At 45.1% G+C, this 23,274-nt stretch overlaps 1 protein-coding gene across 1 annotated transcript in view; it reads right to left on the reverse strand.

Annotated features, from left to right (window-relative positions):
• Nucleotides 1-15,641, reverse strand: part of SLC30A4 (solute carrier family 30 member 4) — a 28,894-nt gene extending 13,253 nt beyond the window's left edge. Inside the window, exons 1-3 of the mRNA XM_065412333.1 lie at nt 15,389-15,641; nt 14,428-14,949; nt 6,564-6,710 (exon numbers count right to left, since the gene is read on the reverse strand). Coding sequence (XP_065268405.1) covers nt 6,564-6,710; nt 14,428-14,824 — 544 coding nt within the window. The 5' untranslated portion in view covers nt 14,825-14,949; nt 15,389-15,641. The remainder of the gene's footprint in view (nt 1-6,563; nt 6,711-14,427; nt 14,950-15,388) is intronic.
• Between the last annotated feature and the right edge of the window lie 7,633 nt (nt 15,642-23,274).

The raw sequence follows: 23,274 nt of genomic DNA on the forward strand, positions 1-23,274 counted from the left end.
TGAAAAAAGTTATTAAGAGCTGTGTTAAATAGTGGGTGAGCCTGAAGCTATATTGCTAAGTGGCTGGCAGAGCAGTCTGCGGGGACGGCTGGAGGAGCAGCGAGCGGCGCGGAGCCTTGCGGGGACGGTTGGAGCGGCCCAAGGAACGGCGAGCGGAGCCGTTTGCGGGGACGGTTGGAGCGGCTCACAGGTCGGTGAGTGGAGCCATTTGCGGAGACGCCTGGAACGGCTCACAGGTCGGTGAGCGGAGCAGCTCGTAGAGCAGAGCAGTTCGTGGGACAGCAGGAAGTGGACTGGCTCGTGGTGAAGGCTGCGGCAGAACCCCACGGAGAGAAGGCCAGCCGGCCTTGGATCACGTAAGGTGCCCCTTAACACCCTGCGTGCCCCCCTTTTACTCTGGGGCTGCACTGACCAGGGACAGAGACTTTGGGTGGTTGCTGGACCCAAGAGACTTTGGGGGTGTTGGACTTTGGGGACTCTGGGTGATTTTTGGGATGCTGGATTCAAGAACCAAAGGGAAAGGACACACCCCAATTTGCTGGGGTGGGTCTTTTGCTCATGGTTTGTGTTATGAATCCTGTTTGTGGTGTTTTTCCAATTTAATGCTGATGTCGTTTACCTCATGTTATTAAACATTTTCTGCTACACTCAGACTCCGTGCTTGCGAGAGGGGAAGTATTGCCTCTTAGAGGCGCCCAGTGGGTGGTATGTAATTGTCCCAGGTCACTGAGTGGGGGCTCGAGCCGGTTTTGCATTGTGCTATTGAAACGGAACCCCTAGATACAGAACCCGGCCCTTGTTGCTGCCAACTTAGATGGGCAGAAGGGTTACAGGTATAAGACTTTTAGGAGAATGTATCATGAAGAGCTGGGGAATCTCTTGTTCCATTACCAGCTCTACAACTGATTTGTGTGGCATTGGGCACTTAGGACAGAATGATCAAATTTGGGTGCCTCAGATTAAGCAAGTAAATCCTTGTACTGTATATGTTAACCTCTTACGTGCCCCCAGCAGTAAAATGAAAACTATACTTAGATCGCTCATAGAGGTACTGTGAGGTTCCTTGAATTAATGTTTGTAAAGTGCTTTGAAATCCTTGAATGAGAAGCATTACATAAGCTGAAAGTAGAATAACTGAGTTAGAGCCAACTAAGCTCCCATGGAAAAGCTGTGGGAAAATCCCTGAGCCACAATTGTTCTTCTGCTACATAAACTCTCAAATATTTGTTGCTAGTGCAAAAAAATCCCAATGAGATGCAAGTCTTCTGCTGAACCCAGAGCAATTTTAGTGAAAGTTTCCAGGATTGTCAAATATTTTCAAGAAAACGGTTAAAAAAAATAGCTTTCAATTTTTTTAAAATGAACTTCTCTGACCCTTCATTCTTGTCTTAGGTTGGTCTCAGGTCACTTTCTATATACACATTAGTTTTTGAGCTCTAAATGCACACAAAACCTCTGAAAAAATTTTACTTTTTTTTTTAAATGAGGCTTAATAACTCAAAACAGTACCCAAGAGACTTCTGTGTGTATTCATATTGCCCAAAAAGTGCTCTGGGGCAAACCTGAAAGGTCATGTTTCAGTGTAAAGATAACTCATACAACAAAATTAAAAACTCTTGAAAGAAATGATTCTAATGGAAATGCTGGCAAACCCTTTCTTGTTAGAGCCCCAATGAGCCTTGCTACTGTATCGTATTACGCAGTATTGCTTGAGTGACTAATTAATGGCATAGGGCTGTAGGGTTAGGTGATGAAGCTAATGAATCTGCTACCTACTGCTATAAAATCTGAAATATGAATTGTAAACTTCATTACATTATGTGAGTACTGAGCTAAAATAGACTTTGGAATTCATTGTAAAAGCATGTATTTTAAACCACAGTAAAGCAGAAATAGTAAAGCCTGATATTTCATAAAGCATAAAAAGTTAAAGTTCCTGTTAAAATATTTACAATTCAAGACCTGCAATCATACATTATTAATTAATACAGTTACAACATAAAAAGCACTTTTCATCTTCATGGTTATATACAACCATGAACTAATTAATCCTCCCAACACCTGAGGTTGGTAAATAATTCTTATACTTTACAGATGCCTAAAATAGGGAGAGGTTAAATAATTTGCTCAAGACCACAGAAAGAATCATATCAGAGTCAGAATTAGAACTCAAGAATATGTAGCACATACTAGGGCAAATGTTGTCTCCTTTCCTCTTTGTGGTCCTGGAAGGTCCTCAACACAACAGAATTGCTGCTGCACAAGGAAATAAAGGTTGTATAGGAAAACCCATGCACACAGGAGAGTTCTCTGTGATTCTTCTCTCCCCAGTAGCATGGAGTAGAGAGGAAAGATAGTATTGTGGTTAAGGCACTGGACTAGGTTGCCAACTTTCTAATCAGTCAAAACTGAACACTCTTGCCCCAACCCTTGCCCCACCACTTCCCAGAGGCCCCGCCCCTGCCCTGCCCTTTCTCCGAGGCCCCTTCCCCACTTTCCCCCACCCTTTCTCACTTTCACCGGGCTGGGGCAGGAGGTGGGGGTGAGAGCTCCGGCTGGGGGTGTGGACTCTGGGGTGGGGCTAGAAATGAGGGGTTCAGGATGAAGGAGGGGGCTCAGGGCTGGGGCAGGTGGTTGGAGTGCAGGGAGGGTGCGGGCTTCGGCTGGGGTTGTGGCTCTGGGATGGGGCCGGGGATGAGGGGTTTGGGGTGTGAGGGGGCTCCAGGCTGGGGCAGAGGGTGTGGGGTGCAGGCTCCGGGAGGGAGTTTGGGTGCAGGAGGGGGCTCAGGGCTGGGGCAGGGGGTTGGGTTGTGGGCTGGGGTTCGGGCTCTGGGAGAGAGTTTGGGTGTGGGAAGGGGCTCAGAGCTGGGGCAGGGGATTTGGGGTGTGGGCTCTGGCCAGGCGGCACTTACCTCAGGCAGCTCCCAGAAGTAGCCGGCATGTCCATCTCCTAGGCAGAGGGGCCAGTGGGCTCTGTGCGCTACCCACCCCCACAGGCGCCATCCCCGCAACTCCCATTGGCCGCAATTCTCTGCCAATGGAAGCTGTGGAGCCAGCACTCAGGGCGAGGGCAGCATGTGGAGTCCCCATGGCCGCCCCTGAGCCTAGGAGCCGGATGTGCTGGCTGCTTCTGAGAGCTGCACGGAGACAGGGCAGGCAGGAAGCCTGCCTTAACCCCGCTGTGCCACCAACTGGACTTTTAGTGGCCTGGTCAGCAGTGCTGATCAGAGCAGCCAGGGTCCCTTTTCGACTGGGCATTCCAGTGAAAAACCAGATACCTGGCAAGACTACACTGGACTGAGACACAGCTCTTCCACAGACTTCCTGTATGATCTTGAGCAAGTTATTTAACCTCTCTGTGTATCACATCCTCCTCTGTAAAACAGGTCAACACTTCCTTTCTCACACTCTTTTTGTGTGCCTTGTGTATTTAGGGCTAGATTGTGGTGACTATCACTCACACTGAGTGGTGCCTTATTTTCCAAAGGAACCCCTCTGAAGTCAAAAGGACTACTCATGAACTAAGGTACCTGTAGTGGGGTGGTCACCCCGCTCTGGCCCTGAAAGGGTTAAAGCAGCCCTGGAGAGGGCTGTGGTGGCGAAATGATTGGGGGAAGCAGCCACAGTTGGGGCCACATCCCAATCAGGCCACAGCTGGCCCTATAAGAGGGCTGAGGGCAGAGACTGAAACACTCACTCTCTCAGGAGCGCCGCCAGCTTTTCTGCCGTCCTAGGCGGCGGAAGGTCCTGCCCTGAAATGCCACCCCCCACAGAGGCAGTGGAAGGTCCTGCCGCCAAAATACCACCGCGGTCGCCGCCCCCCAAATTGTAGCACCCTAGGTGACCGCCTAGGTTGCCTAATGGGTTGTGCCAGCCCTGCTCTCTCTAGCCTCTTGAGAGAGAAGGCCCTGGCTGCCTGGGAAGCTGAGGAGGGTGGCACAGTACTGGGGAAGGGCAGAGGGAGCTGGGGAGCTCCAGCCTACCTAAGCCCCAGGCTGCAGGCTGAGTTAAGGGCCCACAAGGGTACTAGGGCTGCAGAGGGGTGGCCCAGGAATAGTCAGAGGCAGCTGGTCCAACCCCCCTTGCCAATGATGAGTGGTTTACAGACTGCAGTCCGCCCCAGTGAGCAGGGGCTAGATGGTGACTGGCAGTAGCCACTGAGGCAAGATGGGGGTTAGGGGTTCCCCTGGGTGGGAAGACCCAGATTGTGGGTTGCTGCGGTGGGCAGAACCCCTGGGCAAAGGGCACCGGAGTCTGGGAGGGACATGGGGGCCAGCGGCAGGTGAGACATCAGCTGGCAGAGGGCGCTCTGGAGCTGGAAAAGAGCTAATTCCCTGGACAACCAGCAGGAGGTGCTGTGCTGGTGAGTCTCGCCCCATCACAGTACTACTCAGCATAAGTAAGTCTGGCCCACTGATTGTAAGCACTTTGGGACAGTGATTGCCTGTTACCACATTGTGTGTATGTACCACACCAAGCACATGGGGCTCCTCCAGGTGCTTCTGCAATACAGATAACATTGATATAATGATAGGGGTTGTGATGGGCCAGCGCAGTAGTCTATTTGGCTCAACAGACTTCGTCATCTTAAACTTAATCTTTCAAAACTGAGGGGTGCACAGGGGTCCTAATTGCTTGGACAGCTACTATTGCTATGGACAATGGAGTGGCTGCACATCCACTCTGAGCCTTGTCACTGGCTTGTAGGAGAAATTTCCTGTCCTACCCTTGTTAGATTCCTTAGGCAAGGCCCATGTCCTGGGAGCAACAAGCAGCATTTAGAATACAATCTGTAAAATCACCCACTCATCAGAACCAACTTGACAGAAAGCCAAATAAACTTTCATTCCTAAGAGCTAAGTCAAGCACTAAAAACTTAACTCTGAATTTGCCAGATTCCATTTCCACACAGGTTCTGTTCCCACTGAAGTAAACAGGGTTTTGCCATCAAGTTCCATGGAAACCAGGTTGGGATTAAAAGAGAAGTGATGTTAAATCCTTCTGGATTTTCCTTTAATCCTTTCAGGCCTTAGGGCTTGTCTACATTACCCGCTGGATCAACGGGCAGCGATCAATCCAGCGGGGGTCGATTTATTGCGTCTAGTCTAGATGTGATAAATTGACCGCTGAGCACTCTCCCATCAACTCCAGGACTCCGCCAGGGCAAGAGGCGCAGGCGGAGTCGACAGGAGAGCGTCAGCTATCAACTTACTGCAGTGAAGACACCACGGTAAGTTAGGGTGACCAGATGTCCCGATTTTATAGGGACTGTCCTGATATTTGGGGTTTTTTCTTATATAGGCTCCTATTACCCCCCATCCCCGTCCCGATTTTTCACACTTGCTGTCTGGTCACCCTACAGTAAGTAGATCTAAGTACGCTGACTTCAGCTACGTTATTCACATAGCTGAAGTTTCGTAACTTAGATCGATCCTCCCCCCCAGTGTAGACCAGGCCTTAGTCTACCTGAGTTTCAATCTGGAGTTAATAGCATCCCTGCAAGTGCAGTGTGTCTCCACCAAGGTTACGTGATCACTGAGGGGGGAAAGCATTCTTAAGCTGGGTTAGCTAGCCCAGATTCGAATAGTAGCTAAGACAAAACAACTCGGCTTTTAACTTGTGTTAGCATCTCAAATTCAACTCTAGGCTCCCCTACAGGCTTTAACTTGAGCTGCTCACCCAAGTTAAAAATTGCCTTGTCTTTGCTGCAATTTTACCCTGAGTCAGCTAAATGGGGTTAGTTACCCCATGTTAAGAATACATTCTTTGAAGTGAAGACCTAACTGAAGGCTTTATACATCAATGCTGCTATTTCTGTAGCCATATATGTTCAACATACTCTCTGTAGACAAGTCTTTAGACTGGAAGATTCTTATTCGGGTGATGATGAATCACTATGCTGAGTTATTTGCAAGGAAAAGGCTGTACTTTTCCTACATAATTTAACACGAAATAATCACTGTGGCATGAGTTTCCTACATAGGCCTCTAATGCACAGTTATTAAAAAAATACTACCAACAGAAATAGAGCCTTCTCCATGTCACTCATCTGAATGCACAGCAAAGTAATAAAGAAAGGGAAAAAAAGACATGCCTGCCACTTTGGGTATTTTATTAAACTTTTCAGTGATGTTAGTTCTCATGAAAGATTATGGTCTGACAGCCAAGGACAACGTAGTCTCCTATTTGAACCTACAAATAGCTACAGCACAGGTAGGAGCAGTGGAACCTCTCCTAGGAAGGGCTACCAATGTAACACAACCTTGGGCTGGGGGGACCAAGTCAAATCATGGGCTCCTGTCGGTCACTTTTGTGCCACTCTGCCTAGGGAAATTCCCAGGTGTCATAAAACCAGAATAGCCATCTCTCTGCCGCCTGCTATGGACAGAGCATTGTAAAGGGCCCTTCGTGTAAATAAGAATCAGGCCCCTAAAATTTCGAGATTTACATAACCTCATTTCTGATAGTTATTTAATGCTCTACACTACAGCTCTGCAGTCAAACTTTCCTCATAGTTATCATTTACAACACTGCTATAACAGTAAACTCTGGCAGCTACGTACCTAAGCGGTGAAATCCAAAGGTGAACTTTTTTGTGGGAGATTTTGCAGACAGCCACAAAGCAAGCAGAGTCAAAAGAATACCACTGAGGTCAGTTAGCATATGAAGTGCATCCATCATGATTGCTAGACTATTAGCAACATATCCACCTGAAATGGAATTGGAAAAGTTAGGGCATGTGATATGAACCACTATGCAAAACATCCTTTGGATGTAGTTTACAACAAAGTGTATTCAGAATGGTGCATCGAGCAAGTAATGAAGTGTGGTAATGTAGCTGGTGGTTTTTCCCATTGCAATCAATGTGCCATGCTATTTTTTTAAAGCTACCATGGTGATAAATACAATATAAATACTTAAACCGATTAGGTAAGTGGAAAAAGCTCAGTCCTCCAAGCTTTACTCACGCAAGTGGTCTCACTGAAGTCAGTGAGACCACTTGCTTGAATAAGGTTCTGCAGGATCAGGCCTAAAGTAGCTTAGTGTCTTTTCTTTGTTATTTTGTGTGTGTTTAATCAGCTGATTAATTTATTAAGCCAAGACTGCAAAGTTTTTTGACATTTTGAAACATGGGCAGAGCTCCAATGACTAAATGGCAAAGAAATTCAGCCTGTCCTCCTTTTTTTAACATTAAATCTTAAGCCTCATTGTTCCCTGTCTCAGCAGCCATTGCCAACCCCTTCTTTCTGAAATATTTCTTTCCATTTCTATGTAATTTAACCCCCTTCTCATAACTGTGGGCTGTGCTGAGATAAATTTCCTCAGATGAGAAGGTCAAAATGATCAATTTGCCCTGAAGCAGATGTCAATATCTGTAATAGATGCATGGAAGGGGTTAACCTAATAAAGATGTAGTCTTCCTTTCATACACAATGCTAATGGGAGTTCTGCACAGGCACTCAAAAGAGACTACATCTTCAGTGTCAGTTCAACAATGGGTCAGGTTTCCCCACTGCTCTGGGAGCAGCCTGAAATTGTCCTTGAACCTGCAGCTTCCACCAAATATAAAATGCCCCCTTGCAGGCCTGAATCTCCAGTTTTAGAAATGAAATATCTCAGCTATGAGCTCGTTTGTGTCCATCATTTCTCACTGCCTGGTCTTCGTGTAATATTAAAAATTTGCATTACAGGAAAACCTGAGGATCCTATTGGACAGACCATTAGGGGCCAGGTATAGCAAAGGAAAGCTTACAAATTGGTTGATTGCCTGAGCAACAAAAACAACAAAAATCTATACTTATCTACAAATACACGGATTCACAGATAGCGTACATTATAGTTGGTGGTGGTATTGATCATTATATACTTAAGTTGGAGATCCAACTTCCAATCTAGCTTCCTTCCCACACTGGTTGCTCATCACTTTATCAGACAAATTCCTCTGAGGCTGTAATGTAGCTGCTCTATGCCGATGGGAGAGAGCTCTCCTGTCAGCTTAACTACTTCAGCCCCCGCGAGCAGCAGAAGCTATGTTGGCGGGAGAAGCTCTCCCGCTGACATAGCACCGTCCACACCAGCGCTTATGTTGGTGTAACTTATGTCGCTCAGGAGGGTGATTTATTCAAACCCCCACCCTGAGCCACATAAATTATGCCAACATAAGCTGTAGTGTAGACATAGCCTGAGATAGCTTGCTGGTTTGTTGAGCCTCCTGGCAGAAGGAACAACCAGACCTTGGGAGACTGGCTGGAATACTGACTGTTTGAAGATGAACTCTAAACATATGGGTGAGATCCCGCTGAAGGGTCACTGGATGAGCCTGGTTTTGAGTTGTGGTTTTTCCTGACTTTGTTTGGACCTTAACATCCCAAAAGGACTGATGTGTGCCTTGGCCAGATGGCTAACGCACTGCTACATCAACCCCTGCAAAAGAGAGTGAACCTACCTACAGAGACATGCAGCTGGGTGAGTCGTGCCCTGATGGGCCACAAGGGGGTGCTGCAAAGGCAAATCTGATCACAATCCCAGTGTGTCAAAAGTCACAGAAAACAGACAGTTATAATACCCTATAGGCTCAAATGCAAAGCTCCCTAGATGACTGAGCACTAAATTTCCTCAGAATATTCTGAAACTTGAGGCCCAGAGGATGGGCCACAGAAACAGATCAGGAGAGGAAGTTTGGATAAGGTAATTAGGCCGATTGTTCAGGGGGCTAGCCTGGAACTTGGGAGACCCAGGTTCAATTTCCTGCTCTGCCACAGACTCCTGGGGTCTTTGGGAAAGTCACTTAGTGTCTCTGTGCCTCAGTGCACCATCTATAAAATGGGGATAATACTTCCCACAAGGGAGGTGAGGATAAATAAATCAAAAGATTGTGAGGTACTCAGCTACTATGAAGATGGGGGCCATATAAGTACCTTAGTTGGAAAGATCCACCACCTTGACAGAGCTTAGAAAAGTGCTGATCTCAAGCAAAAAGCAATGATGATCTGATCATGATTAAGGTGTAGTTTTATTTTAAATCCAGCCTATTTCCAGTTCTGTCTCTAAATCAGATGTGTGGTGTACACATGAGCATAAGCTGAGTCAGACACCACTTAGAAGCCAGGAAGTCTCAAACAAATCCACAAGAGGCATGGTGAATGATACTGAAGTCACCCCCATGAAGAAATTTCAAACTCAGATCCTCAAAGGTTAAATCAATGGGAGCTGGGCATCTAAATGCCTTTGAGGATCTGGGTGTCAGTCAGTGACTCCAGTAGCAGGCTCAACCAACTCAGCCAGGAATTCCATTGAGTAGTGAGATTGGTACATAGCCAAAATTCCCAAATTCATTTTATCCCGGGAGTCTCATACTACATCAATCTGTCCTTGTGATGAGGGATTTTCTACACCTGAGATCAGACTCTGCCAAATTCACCTTTTAACCATGCCGAACCACAAACACAGTCAGAAAAAGCAGAACCAACTGACAGGGCAGGTTGTCATTCAACCAGGTCTTTCTAATACACCTCTACGTCGATATAATGCTGTCCTCGGGAGCCAAAAAATCTTACCGCGTTATAGGTGAAACCGCGTTATATCGAACTTGCTTTGATCCGCCGGAGTGCGCAGCCCTGCCCCCCCCTCCGAGCACTGCTTTACCGTGTTATATCAGAATTTGTGTTAAACTGGGTCACGTTATATCGGGGTAAAGGTATATGTTCAAAGTTAAGAGCTTCATCCATAATTAGTTCATGGATTGTGGCAGTCTTATCAATGACTAACCATTGAAGCAGAAGCTAAAGGGCAAGGTCACTGCTTGCCATTACCATGTGCTCCTGAGATAAGGCCTCTAATTAAACTAGGTGGAGTAGATAACAAATGTCAATTATCTAGTGTATGTCTGACAAATGGACTTTCTCCTAGTTTTTCCCTGAGAGGCTTGGTAAAGTATATATATTTTTTTGGTTTGAACAATGGCGTTGTCAAATACACCACAGATGTAGTGCAGATAAAGTCATTATTCAAAGGTATAAGGTCAACAAAAGGTAGTTGTTATGGCACATTAATTACAATTTCCACTGTATAAAATGAAGCTGCTTTACCACCACCATCTTCTACACTTTTATTTTTAAAAAGCTAAATCAAGGAAAGTTTAATCTTCCTGCTTTTAAAATGTTGTTTTTAGCTCAGTGATCCTCAAACTTTTGAGGGTCGCACCCCTCTTACACCTGTGTGCCTCCCCTGTCACCCCCAGAGCTGGGGCCCAGAGTGGGGCCATGGCTGGGGATAGGGGACACAGACTGGGGCCGCATCTGTGGGTAGGTCTCGGGCCGGGAGTGGGTCCGAGCCAGGGTCCGAGGTTGAGGGTGAGGGCAGAAGCGGAGCTGCAGCTGGGCTGTGGTGGGGGCCAGCAGCCGGGCCCATGGCCAGCTGCAACTCCACTCTCATCCCTGTCCTTACCCTTAGTCTTGTCCCTGGGCTGGGAACAGAGCCACAGCCAGGTGCCAAGACTGGGGCAGGGGCCAGGCGTGGATCTACACTGAGCCTGGGGACAGGGTCAGGTGCAGGGTCGGAAGCTGGGGACGTGGCTAGGGGCAGGACTGGAGCAGAGCAGGGGGTGGGGAGGAGCTGGGTTATGCTCCCCATGGGTACTGGCCTGGTCCTGCCGCGCCCTCCCTGTGTTCCTCTGCATGCCTCTACGGGGGGGCACCCTACACTTTCGGGACCTCTGTTTTAGCTAAAAGTTCAGGATACAGATAAAATGCTCCTGAAAGCCATGGCTATGCTGATCACGGAAAAAATGGCACAGCAATTTCCAACTTTTTTTTTCTTTTTTTTTAAATAATGAATTTAGTACTCTTGACTGGTGCCAGATTGTCAGGAATGAAGCCCTTTATTTATCCATAGTTCAGGTAATGCCACTGCCCATCTTGTACTAACTTCTGGCTCCCCAATGTAACACAAACCTCCCCTGGGAGACCACCTCACGGGATGAGAAGGAAGCGAGTTTAATGATGTGAACAACTCTCCTGAGACCACTAATTCATTTCACAGAGGCCATTGAACAGCCAGCAGACTTTGTCAGTACTGAAATGAATTTGAATGGTGAACAAATGACAGCAAGTTCTCTATACTGGGGTTCTCAAACTGGGGGTCAGGACCCCTCAGGGGGGTCACAAGATTATTACATGGGGGTTGCGAGCTGTCAGCCTCCACCCCAAACCCCACTTTGCCTCCAGGATTTATAATGGTGGTAAATATGTGTTTTTTAATTTATAAGGGGGGTTGCACTCAGAGGCTTGCTATGTGAAAGGGATCACCAGTACAAAAGTTTGAGAACCACTGCGCTATACTATTTATTACCTGTCCCTTGAGCCATCAGTTTCTGTACTTTCAAAAGTTTTTAACTTTCCCTTTTACTAGTGAATTTAAATTATAACTAATTCATGCTTCCAGATTTACAGTTGTGTATTGAAATTACAATATTTACGAAGTAGTATTTACAAGAAGTTGTGTGGTCACAAGTAAAAACCCAGTTCAGTGCATCTGAAAGTCTAATGACTGATAGATACATTGATGCACTGACATCATAACATTCTCCACTTTTGAAAACAAAGTGGCAATAGAACAAGTCAGGGGGAAGTGGATGGCAGAAATACTTTGTGTTCTTCAAGAGTTTAAGTGGCACCAAGTAGGCACTTAAATGGCATGAACAACTCCAAAAGACATGGTAGTACATTGTGCTATTTAAATGAAAAGTGAATAGTGATTAGAAGGTAAATACTATGCCTCTTAATAATGATTAAATATTGGTGATGTCGTTTTTAATAGCTTTGTGTCTACAGCCATGTGACTCAACTTTAGAGTTTCTTTCATGGTTATATCACAATAAGCTCTCCAAGAATAAATGGCAAAAAACCCCTTCATTAATGCAGAGTTAAAGATGCCTAATGATAGCTCGTGCCCTTCCAAAATCTCAAGTTCAGCAAAACTCAGACTTCTGAAACCCAGGAAATACAGAATTGAGGTAGATGCCCACACAACCTTAACTCTGCCTGGAGCTGGCAATAGCCACTGGGAATTATCTGCATGCATTCTAGTTTCTTTCAGAGTTGTGGCTGTAGCTGTAGTGAATGGTGGAGGCAGCAGGTGGAGCAGGTTGGTAGAGGTGTGTTTGTGATACGAGGAGATCTGGCGATTAGTTTGAGGAGTGTCATAGACCTGTGACTGTGATATTCAGAGATCTGGGTCTGAATCACCCCATGTATGTTATCAATGGAAGGAGGTGCATGTGTACCTTGAGGTTCCAGTCTGCATCATTTCAATATAGAATTGTGTGGTATTCTGTTGGGGGAACAGGCTCAGTGTTTGAGCACTGGGCAGGTGCAGGCAGCACCTGTCTCTTACTTGCACTGTGTCTTTTCACTGTAAGTGAATCCAAGTAACTGTCCAGATATTAGAGCACTTAGAATAGTCAAGCTTTAAACAGAAAGCTGGCCTTAACCTTAACAATACTGGAGCTGCTGCTCCACTGTAATATACAGCCATGTGTTTCTAGATTTACAGATTGCTGTATCATGCTGTTTTGGTTTCTCTTGAACCTGAACTGCAGGAGATAACATGCTTTGATATCAAAAAAGCTTGTCAGAGATAAATAAAAATTGAACTTGGAAAATGAGTTTGTTACTGTTTTGAATGAATCCATAACAGGAGTAATTTTGTAGTGAAAAATCAACATGGTTTCTCCCAACTATTAACAATATACTGGAATTTTCAGTCAATCATATGATCAGAGTAGCTCAAAATCATTTGTTGCTTTTAAGCAATATACTATAGACACTTTCATGTTGCTTATTATGACAGTGTTTCTCAAATGCGGCCACAGTGGCCGCATTCAGCCACCAGGGCCTTTTCTTGCGGCCACAGCCTCCTGGGCTGGGGGGAAAGGGGGGCATGCAAAGCAGTGGTCCCTCTCCCAAGGCCCCCTCCAGAGACACAAACGCTGGAGGTGCAGGCAGTTTAGGGTGACCAGATGTCCCGATTTTATAGGGACAGTCCTGATATTTGGGGCTTTTTCTTATATAGGCTCCTATTACCCCCCACCCCCGTCCCGATTTTTCACACTTGCTATCTGGGCACCCTAAGGCAGCTGGTGAATTCCCCACATTCCCTGGGGTTGAGGGGGCAGGCTTTGGCCACAGGGCTGCGGGCTCCGTCCATGTGGTGGCAGGCTCTGGTTTCAGGCTCCGGCCCCAGGCTCACCAGCCCCAGACTCACCAGCCCCGCCATCATCCCTGGGCCCTGCTGCCTCCCTGCCCACCTCCCCATCCAGGGCTTAATTTGTCCCAGAGCTTGCCTGGGCTGAGTAAGTCTGCTGTGAAAAGTGATATTAATAAACAGACAAATATCACTTTACACAGCAGAAGATTTACCAGCTAGCAAGTCTTAGAAGAAAAAAAAGTGCAACCAAAAAAGCAAAAGAAACAACAACAAGACAAGAACATGCAAATCATCTTATTTGTGTTTCTATTCTGTTTAGGCCCAGTAAAGAATAGAGACAACTGTAAATTATTTTTATTACTGACTCTGGAAAAAACCTACATAAATAAATTACAATGATTTAGATATGTGTATGTGCATATTTATTTGTTTTTTCTAAAGTTAATTAAGTATTTTAGGAAAAATAGTCAGCGCGGCCACCAGCAAGAGTTGGTGGTCGCATACTGAGGCCACCAAAATTTTTGTTGAGAACCCCTGGTTTAAGATACAGAAATAGCTAGACTAGTAGATACTGTTAGTCCAGTAGGGAGAAGCAAAACAGGAAGCTGTAAGTGATTGATCTTTATCTATAACTCAGTTTCATGAGGAGTTTTTCCCCTTTCAGTGGTAGAACTAAATTATATTCCTGTATTTGGAGACTAAGAACATAAATAACAAGGTTTGAAGGCCCTAAAATCTTATACAGACACTGGTATTCTGCTATTAAAGAGAACCATTAACTTGAAAAAATTACATTTGTCTGAAAATGTTGCACCTACTATAATTACAAGTAAAAAGATGGCAATAATTGAAACAAGTTGAGGGGAGGGGGGAATCTGTATTTTTCCTCATTTAACAGCATATGGACAATTTAATTGTTAATTTCAAATAGTCAGTTTCTTCCTTGTTGTTAAGATCCTTATAAACATCAGCCAGGGAAGAGTTAATGTTGGCAGTGTCCCTTTAAACTCTTTCTTTCCTTAGATGCTAATTGCATGCTGACTTTCTTTACTGTGGGCACTCTCTGGACTTGCTGAAATCTGTGCGTCTCAGTAACTGATATACTGTCTCCTTTAGTAAATAATTAAAGGACAACTGTGTAATAAAAAAAAAAAGTCCTAAAAAGCACCGAGGCATTTTTCCATTAACCCTTGACGGAGTAAGAAAACAAGCCCAACTCACCTATGAGCTCTCCAATCATAAAGAAGAGATAGAGAACGGCAGCCAGGGTCAGCCGTTTTTTCACCTTCCTCTGTTTTGATAGTTCCCTCTGTTTACTGCAATTGCTACAAGGGTCCGTCCTGGGAGAGCTAGTCTGTGTGCTCCGCAGAGCAATATCCCGGTCCAGCAAGGAGTCGTCATCGGACTGCAGACCTAGGTGAGCCCCATTGACAGGTCTGTCCGGAGCTGCATCCGAAGTGTCATCAGAAACCACAACTCGCAACTTGTTAAACCGGGGGAAGTCCTCCTCCCCCACTTCATCTGAAAAATCAAAGGCACTGGAGTCGTTCAAGAACAAGGGGTCATCGTTCTTTCTCAGCATGGATTTGATGCTATTCCAGACCCTGGATTGGGCCATAGTAGCTGGAGCCAGGAGCCCAGCGGGGTGCTGCTGCTTAGCTACAGCAAATTCTTCTCATGCAACTTCCCCTTGCAGGCAGAAATGCTTCATTTCATCGTCCATTCAGAACATTTCCTCCAAGCCTGAGGAAATCAGAGTTGCACGTTCAGTTCATCAATGGATAGAAAGTCAGGTTAAAATGCACCGGGGGGAGGTTATTCCAGGTAATCCTACTAAAGCAGGCCAACCCTCTTCCAAGACAGCTCTACTAACCCTTAGGCTGGCCAGCCCACCTCCAGGATGCCAAACAGCTAATAGGAGCACAAAAATAATCTATTTTAAACAGCCACTTTCATGCCCACTGGCCTACTCGCTATGCAGCTGAACACAGAGCCGTGACTACAGTAGCAAAGACGTGTTTGACCCTGACCGAATCTAAACCCAGAATAGACTGTAACACGTTGTTACACTGTCATTTTTTAAGATTATGCAAAACGCGGAATAACTGTTGCTCAACACTCTCGGGTTTATATTGCTGAAATATACAGGGGGGGGAGCTAATATACAGAAATCGAACGGTACCTTTGTATGGCTGCTACCACCGCTGCCCCCATGCAATGCCGATCCTTCGGAGGTTGGCTCAGGTCATTCTCTGAAGTCCCTTGTAAGTGATAACAGCTCGCCAGAAATACCTGCACTCTGCTCCGGGGCCGGGCAAAGCCAGCTTAGAACGACAACCCCAACGAGGAGCTGGGCTTTCCCGCCGGAGCATGCAACCCCCGCGTAGGGAGGAACCGCACCTCCCCCGGGAAAGCCGGCGTCGGGCGGTCACCCCTTTGCTCCGGGGAGCTGCATCTCTCCCTCCCTCTCTCCTGCTTTCGAGACAACCAGGCTTGCTGCTGACTCGCCGGTCACGCAGTGCGCGTGCGCGGGCACCCGTGGCCGAAGGGCGGCGCAGCGGCACTGAACGGGGGCTGGCCGGGCGCGATGTTCGCATTCCTCGCTCGGGACTCGGGGCCTGCGCGGGCTGTAACCGCTGCCAGTCCTCTGCAGCGGGTCCAAACAAGCCCCGCTTGGTACCAATCCCCCCGCCCCGCGCGCGCGCTAGCTACACCCGGGGATTCTCCCGCTGGGCCTCTGCCATGCGCCGTTGGTCAACATGCTGCTGGCTCTTGACTAGGGTCAGAACCATTTCGCGTGCCCTGTGCGGGCTACCTGCTCTCAACACCCGCCCGACGGGCTGCAAAGGGTTACAGCCTGGACCTCCTGCAGTGCGGGAGCGGTCGCCAGCGGAGGCTCCTATCCTGGGGGGGCTGTAGTGAAGTTGTCAGGCCAGTGGTTTCTAGCCTATTCTGCTGTTTTCCACGCTGTGCTCCTATTATGTGTCACAGGCTCTGTTTAGGGTAATTAGTCCCTACAGCCCCAAACCTTAAACTCCTGATGCCCTCACATGCATTGTGGGTATGTGTGCATGTTTAACTGCACACTTGTGCAACCCTGATTTATATACATACACTGGGTCAGGGTAGTCAATTATTTTTTGTCAAGGTCCCAGTTTCTTGGTTAAGGTATAGTCAAGGTCCAGATTCCGGGGGGGGGGGGGGGGGGAGAGGGGAACAAACCCAATGATAATAAGTAAATAAAAAGATTTTTGGGGTCTGTTCAAAAGCATTTGGTGGTCCGCATTTGGCCCACGGTGTGCCTGTTGCACTGGGCAAGGTCCCTATGTCCATTTATGGTACGTTTAACTTTCAGAAATTTCTTAGTTCTGTTTCCATGTCCACACTGTCCCCTCGGTAAATGCATTAACCTCTCCATGCCTTAGTTTTCCAATCTGTAAAATTGAAATAATAATCCTTCCCTACCTCACAGGAATATTGTGAGACTTCATGTTTGTAAAGTGCTTTGAAATCCACAGATGAAAGTTGCTATAGAAGGGCAATGTTATTTTATTGCTATAGTTTTAAATACAGTTACTCTAGTTGTGCTTCTTTATATGTTGGGCCTTGATCCTTCAAAGACATGCTTAATTTTAGGCACTGGACATGCACTAAAGTCTTTGCACAATCAGGGTCTTCTACTGCAAGCCCACATAGATTAAAACCCCGCAATACTGTTGTTAAATTAATATGCACCTGTTGCCAGCACTTCCAAAAGATAACTGTACAATCTCATTTATAGTGAAAGTGCTGGAACTTGCTAGTCAGCAGTGTGGTTCTAGTTTGTCCCAATCTTGCAAACATCTATGCAATTTATTCCTTGTTATCTGATCAGCTGTAAGGTTAGCGACTATGTGGATAGGAAAATGGCAGTTCTGGGTAAGCATACTCATTAATATTTCACATATTTGTAATGTGGTTTGAAAGATTTTGATTATAAACGGCACAACATAAAACTAAAATATTTTCTGTTGCTATATAACCAGTTACTTAAATGCAAGCCCACTTTACGACACGATCTGCACACAAGTAGGTTTAACATAAGGGATAATTGTATATAAAGCCTATATTGTATTTTAAGTGTGGAATTTTAAGAAGCCCAGGAGGCTTGAGAGATTTGCACATATCAGAGTTCTGTTCGAGATGACTAGAGTGTACAGTACTGAAGTCTGACATGTCAAATTTCTTGAATGTTGCATCTATCTTGTTTCTTTTTTTCTAGTATTTGTGGCAATAAAGGCAGTGTTGTTTACATTCTATTTCACATTCCTGTTCATATGATCAGGCACAGTGATATCCTCATGTTTTGGTACTTTTGGGGAAGGCTATGTGTACCCCTTTCCTGACTCTCCTTAAAGGAATAAGGGGTCTGAGCTTCTTCCCTTTGAAGCTGATTAGAGCTTTACCAATGGTTTATGTGGGAAATTGTGGTGGGGTGCACCTGGCCTTTGCAGCTCCCTACAGGATGTCCCGCCGTTCCACTTCCCCCGCCCCAGGAAGCAGTGAAGTGATAGGAAAGGAGCAGCAAAAGAGGGTGCTCCAGCCCTGCCTAGAGAGGCCTCACAGAAGCAGCCAATCAGAGCCCAGCAGGCTCAGATAAAAGGAGCTGTGGGGGAAGTTAGCAGATCTGTTTCTTCGGGGACCAGAAGAGAGAAGAAAGGGGCTCCTCTGTGGCCTGGAGGTAGAGAAGAACCTGATGATCCTTGCACTGACATAGGTCTGGAGGTAAAAGTGGTTTGGTAGGGAGAGGCCCAGGAAAGGAGCAACAATGAATTGGAGTAAGAAGTACGTGGCTGCTGTGTATAGGGCCCTTAGTTTGGTATCTGGAGTAGTGGGAGGGTCTGGGTTCCAGTGCCACCCCCAGGTGAAGTGTCATAAACCCCAGGGAGGGGACAGGGCTTAGTTGACAACCCAACCAAAGGGCTGAATTTAAAGGGCCCAGAGCTGGGGCTGAAGACCCAAGCGAGGGCAAATATTCTGTCCATTTATTGGACTCTTTAATGTCCCAGAAAGGGTGCCTGGGAACTTTGTGATTTGACTGGAGGGCCAAACCACTGAAGAACTCACCAAGGTCGGTTAGCAATCTATCGGGGACCCCAGGAGTGGGAAAAGGATGCAGTACAGCACCCAGCCACAAGGAGGTGCTCAAGAAGTAAGTGCCACCCATCACAGAAGAATTCGCTTCTAGTACAAGGTTTGATAAATAAAGCTATTAATTTGTAATCAGAAATGTGAACATCAATATGTTATGTACTGATACGTCAGTTGTATAGTATAAATACCAATAACAATGTTGTTGAAACTGTCATTTATTATGTTGTGCACAATACTCAGAGGCTGATATCTTAATACTGGTCACTTGCCCTCCAGCCTCTTCACCACCAGGCTCTGACATGCTGCTTGCACAAGGAGCCAAGAATAGGTGTGGCCTAGAGCCATTCCAACCCCTTTACTTCACGCAGGCATCTCCATCTTGCCAACTAGGAGGTTTAACGTTGGCTTCAATAGGATCAGGAACTGGCTCAGTGTCTGCTAGTAAAACCAGTGAGTTCAAATCCTGTTGTAGACATAATTTTATTCATAGCCCTTCATGTCTTTTTCTTCTGTGTCGAATGTTTTGCTGCATTTTCAACTATTCATTTTGCTATCCAAAAATATTTTGCATTTAAACAGAATTTAAAAAAATAAACTCATTGCTGAAGAAACAAAATAAATATATAGTGTCAGGCTTTTACCCAGCAATTGACTCTACACAATGGTCCACCCTTTGTGATTAATACAGGAATCTCCCTATGCTGAGAAAATTCCTAGGTTACCAGTTCAGCTGGCTTTATGGCCCCTTTAGACCAATAGAGCCATTGTAAGAGGGCCAGCAGGAATCCACACTCCTAACTTGTTCTCTCTTCTAACAGCCCTTGAACAACTGTGGTCCCGCCTGATCTCTGTATTTCATGTCTATAGACAGGTCTTACCCTCCCTCTGTTTTCCACACAAATTACAATTCTCTTTTATGACCCATTTCCCATCCTCTACATCTCCTCCTGGCCTCTCCTGCACCTCCAGGTACTACAAGATTCCCCTCTGTACCTCCAGATCCCTGTCCCCAAGCACCTACATATCTGTCTAGACCTACCCAAATAATTCTTGGTATCTCTTTACTGTTATCACTTTTGACTTGAGTAGTTAGTCAAAGTTCGGGGCTCTGCAGGTGCTCCAGTGAGGAGCAGAAATTGATGATGGAGCCTGGCTTTTTTTTTTTTTAATTTATATATTTATTTTTTTGGTGCAATCTTGTTTATGTACAAAGACTGTACAAATTCCTGTTTCTCTGAACATAGTAGGAATCCCCAAATAGCAGGAGATGGCTCTTTTGTTCACTGTTCCAAGCCTACCTTTACAAACAACACTCTACCCCCCCAGAAATCTTTCTCTCCGCTTTATTTCAGGGCCACATTACTGTTCTTGCAGGCTGTGTCTGCTTCTGACTCTCTTCCTTCTCTCTCCTGGTACTGTCTGTCCCACCCACCTAAACATACACCTCCAGTGGAAACTTACTCAGGGAAAACCTCTCTGCCTGAATCATTAGAGTTCCTGAGTGGCCACAGGTGTTCCTTTGTCTTAGAGCCTGCTATTTTTTTCTTACTTTTAACCTGAATGGTGTTTGTTAAACTCATCCATTTTTAAGGGGTTTGAACCAAATCTATAACATTGCCAAATGTTTGACTATTTTTCTAGAGATAAGCATTTGTATTCAATGCAGCTTTTTACCAATGAGTTTTCTAGCAGTCCATTTTTGAGCATGGGAGGCAAGGCCATCATCACCCTTTGGACAATATTTTCTTTGTTTAAAACGAACTCAAAGTAACGTTATGCTTACTTATGTAATCACTGCTCTGCCTGTGAACTAGGAAAGTAATCAGGGAGAGAGAGAGAGATTTTTGCCATTGACCATCTGTCCATTAATAGTAGCTTTTTTTTCTTTCCCGACTAAGCATTTTTGAAATTCAACAGTACTTTCAAAGTAATTAAGCTGATGGTGTAGACAAGAAGGAAGCCAAGTGGTGGCACAGGTCTATGGAGACACAGGCCTCAACTTTCTTATGTGCTGATCACTCCTGATTGTGAAGATTTTCTAGGAGACTGTTTATTCCTTTAGATTTGGTCATATTTCCTTTGGGATGTTGGGAGATTATATCTCTTACATTATAGACAGCTGCCAAACCATTCTGGGATTGCACAGGGACGACCAAACATGCAGCTGCAATGGCAACACTTGCTGTCTACATTAGCACTACATCAGTGAGGGTTGATACATGGAGGACAACATGGTGGTTAACCTTGCTGAGAGCAGGATTAATGCAAATAGTGAAGCAAATGCCTGTGCACTACAAGCAGTCATGTTGTGTGTAGACCTGAGGTGTGCTACAGGCATCTATGCCCAGAATTAGGATAGTGTAATTTTTTTAACACTTGTTGCATAGCTACATGAAAGGTTATAAACAATTGGCTGTGTAGACAGTGTTCAGGTCTTGCAAAAGGGGGGCTACTCCTTTCACTCTAGTGTATATATTGGTTTTTGGTTTGGTTTTTTAAATTGGTAACAGACAGATTAGCCCAAGGAGCTAGGGAACACACATTAACTCCAAAATATTTCTCAGATGATTCAGTGATATTCTTTTTCTAGGGAAGACAAAGCTAGTCACTTTGATAATTAGCGAATGAATGCCAGTTGGCCATAAAACCAGGCCTTTTGTAAATAAACACATGACTGGAAAAGGAGGTGGTCTTTGAGCTATATGCCAGCTCATTTAAGGACAACAAGAAAACCTTTGTCAGAAATCGGCCTTTCTTCAGAAAGAAAAACTACCAGCTACAGTAGCATTGCAGGGGAGCAAAGAGAAGTTGTAGAAAGTAATTCAAATTCACTGCTGTCATGAGTGGGGGCAACTCCATTGAAGTCAAGGGAGTTGTTCTTTCCTATGCCAGTCACGAATTTGACCCACGAACTCATCCTTTTATAAGCTTTATCATGTTCTTCAGTTTTGTCAGGCCTAAAAAACATGATTAATGGGAAACCTGTGCACAACTAATTGACACTTCAGAAAGCAGAAATAGATCTTTGAAGAACAAAACTTACTTTCGATTTGAATAAAAGAATACAAATGTATTAGTGTGTGTGGCGGACTGGGAAAGTATGGGCCAGTAGCTGCAAGTGTGGCAAAACACAACAAAAAAAGTGGCTCTATAAAAAGTGAGGCAGGAGGAGATCAACTTTGTTTTGGGACAATGAAGTGATAAGGCTGACCCATCCTAGTTCCATTTGACTTTCAAACAGAATACTTGTTTCCCCTACGAGTGATAACTACTCGGCAGGAAATAAATCGATCTTGCTCACTCTTGCTGTAAATGTGGATGAACCAATAATGCTTTTGGAAAAGATAGCAGCTAACTTAAAGTGAATCCTTTGGAAATGCAGTAAATTGACTCAAATATTTCAGCCTTTAACTGCATGTATGTTGGATTCAGTGGGGTCATCCAAGGTCAGGTTTTACAAAAATAACTGAATGGAAAGACTGAGTGTATAAATGTTTCAATCTATGGGTCAGATTAATGTCACTCTATGTTTGTTTAAGATCTGATTCTGTCTGACTTTAATTTGTTTTCACTCTGAATCTGGTAATATTTTCTAAAATGGAGAGGGAGAGGACTGGGGTAAACTATTAAACTGTTGTATCTCCAGAAATAACTTTATCTGTACTTTTTTAAACCACTTAAAGTAATATCTATCTTTTTGTTGAACATATTTGAGTTTCATCTTTAGTTAGGTTACTTTGTATTCAGAACATGCTATTAATATAATTTGTTCAGGAAAAGTGGAGGAGAAAAATAAAAATGTGTTTAAAAAACAACAAAGCCACACATAGGATTATGAGTTTCAAAGTAAAAATCAGGTTCTTTCCAAATGTTTTTTTATTATTTCTGACCATATAAGCTTTTACTGAGATGACTTTTTCCCCCCTCCCTCCTAATATGGCAAAAATCTGAGTCTAGATATTTATGGATGAGCTTTTTTAATATATAAACCACCTGTTATTTCTTCTTTTACTTCAGAAAGGTGGTAGGAGTTAATTTATCTATGATTATATTGGTAGAAAACAGTTAAATCAACAAAAATAATGGGAAATTGTTAGGGTGACCACTTGTCCCTTATTGTAAGGGACATCCCTTGGTTCCCTTATTTCACTGATTTATTGCATGAGTAAGGGAAGGCTGAATCAAACCTTTGCAGAGCAGCACTAAGCAATGTAACTGTTGATTTAAACCTTGTTTTCAGTGTAGAATTCAGCCTGAAGAAACCTAGTCTTTTAACAAAACCTAACCACAAAGCTAAAAAAAAAGTTCTCCTTTTGTGTCATGCTAAGACTGCAGTGAATTGCACATCTGAAATAAAAATCATGGATATGGTCTCTTGTTTGAGACTCTACCTGTTACTTCTGAATATATAATATCACATTTTATCTCCACCCCAGGCCTCTGTTTTTCCACTTCTAACAGAGATAAGGGAATGCTAGGAAGAATTTAGAAAACTTCTGGAAAGGAAAAAGTTCATTGATGAACCAAGTAAACAGCTAATGCTTGCCACATATGGGCACTAATATGTTTTATTGCAAATGGTCATTGAGTACTGTACACAGGGGAAGGGGTGGGGCTTTGAAATATGGTAACTTCTGGCAGGGCCAGGCAGTTTTAAGCTGGAGGCTTTAAAGTTACCAGAGCTCTCTGGAAATTTCCATTCAGGCTCAGCAGCCTATAAATCAGGGGTCGGCAAGTGGCTCGCCAGGATAAGCACCCTGGCAGGCCGGGCCGGTTTGTTTACCTGCCGCGTCCGCAGGTTTGGCCGATCACGGCTCCCACTGGCCGTGGTTCGCCGGCCCAGGCCAATGGGGGCAGCGGGAAGCGGTGGCCAGCACATCTCTCGGCCCGTGCCACTTCCCGCCGCTTCCCCCGCCCCCATTGGCCGCAATCACT

Source organism: Emys orbicularis, chromosome 10 (genome assembly GCF_028017835.1).
Source record: "Emys orbicularis isolate rEmyOrb1 chromosome 10, rEmyOrb1.hap1, whole genome shotgun sequence".
NCBI classification, from domain to species: Eukaryota; Metazoa; Chordata; order Testudines; family Emydidae; genus Emys; species Emys orbicularis.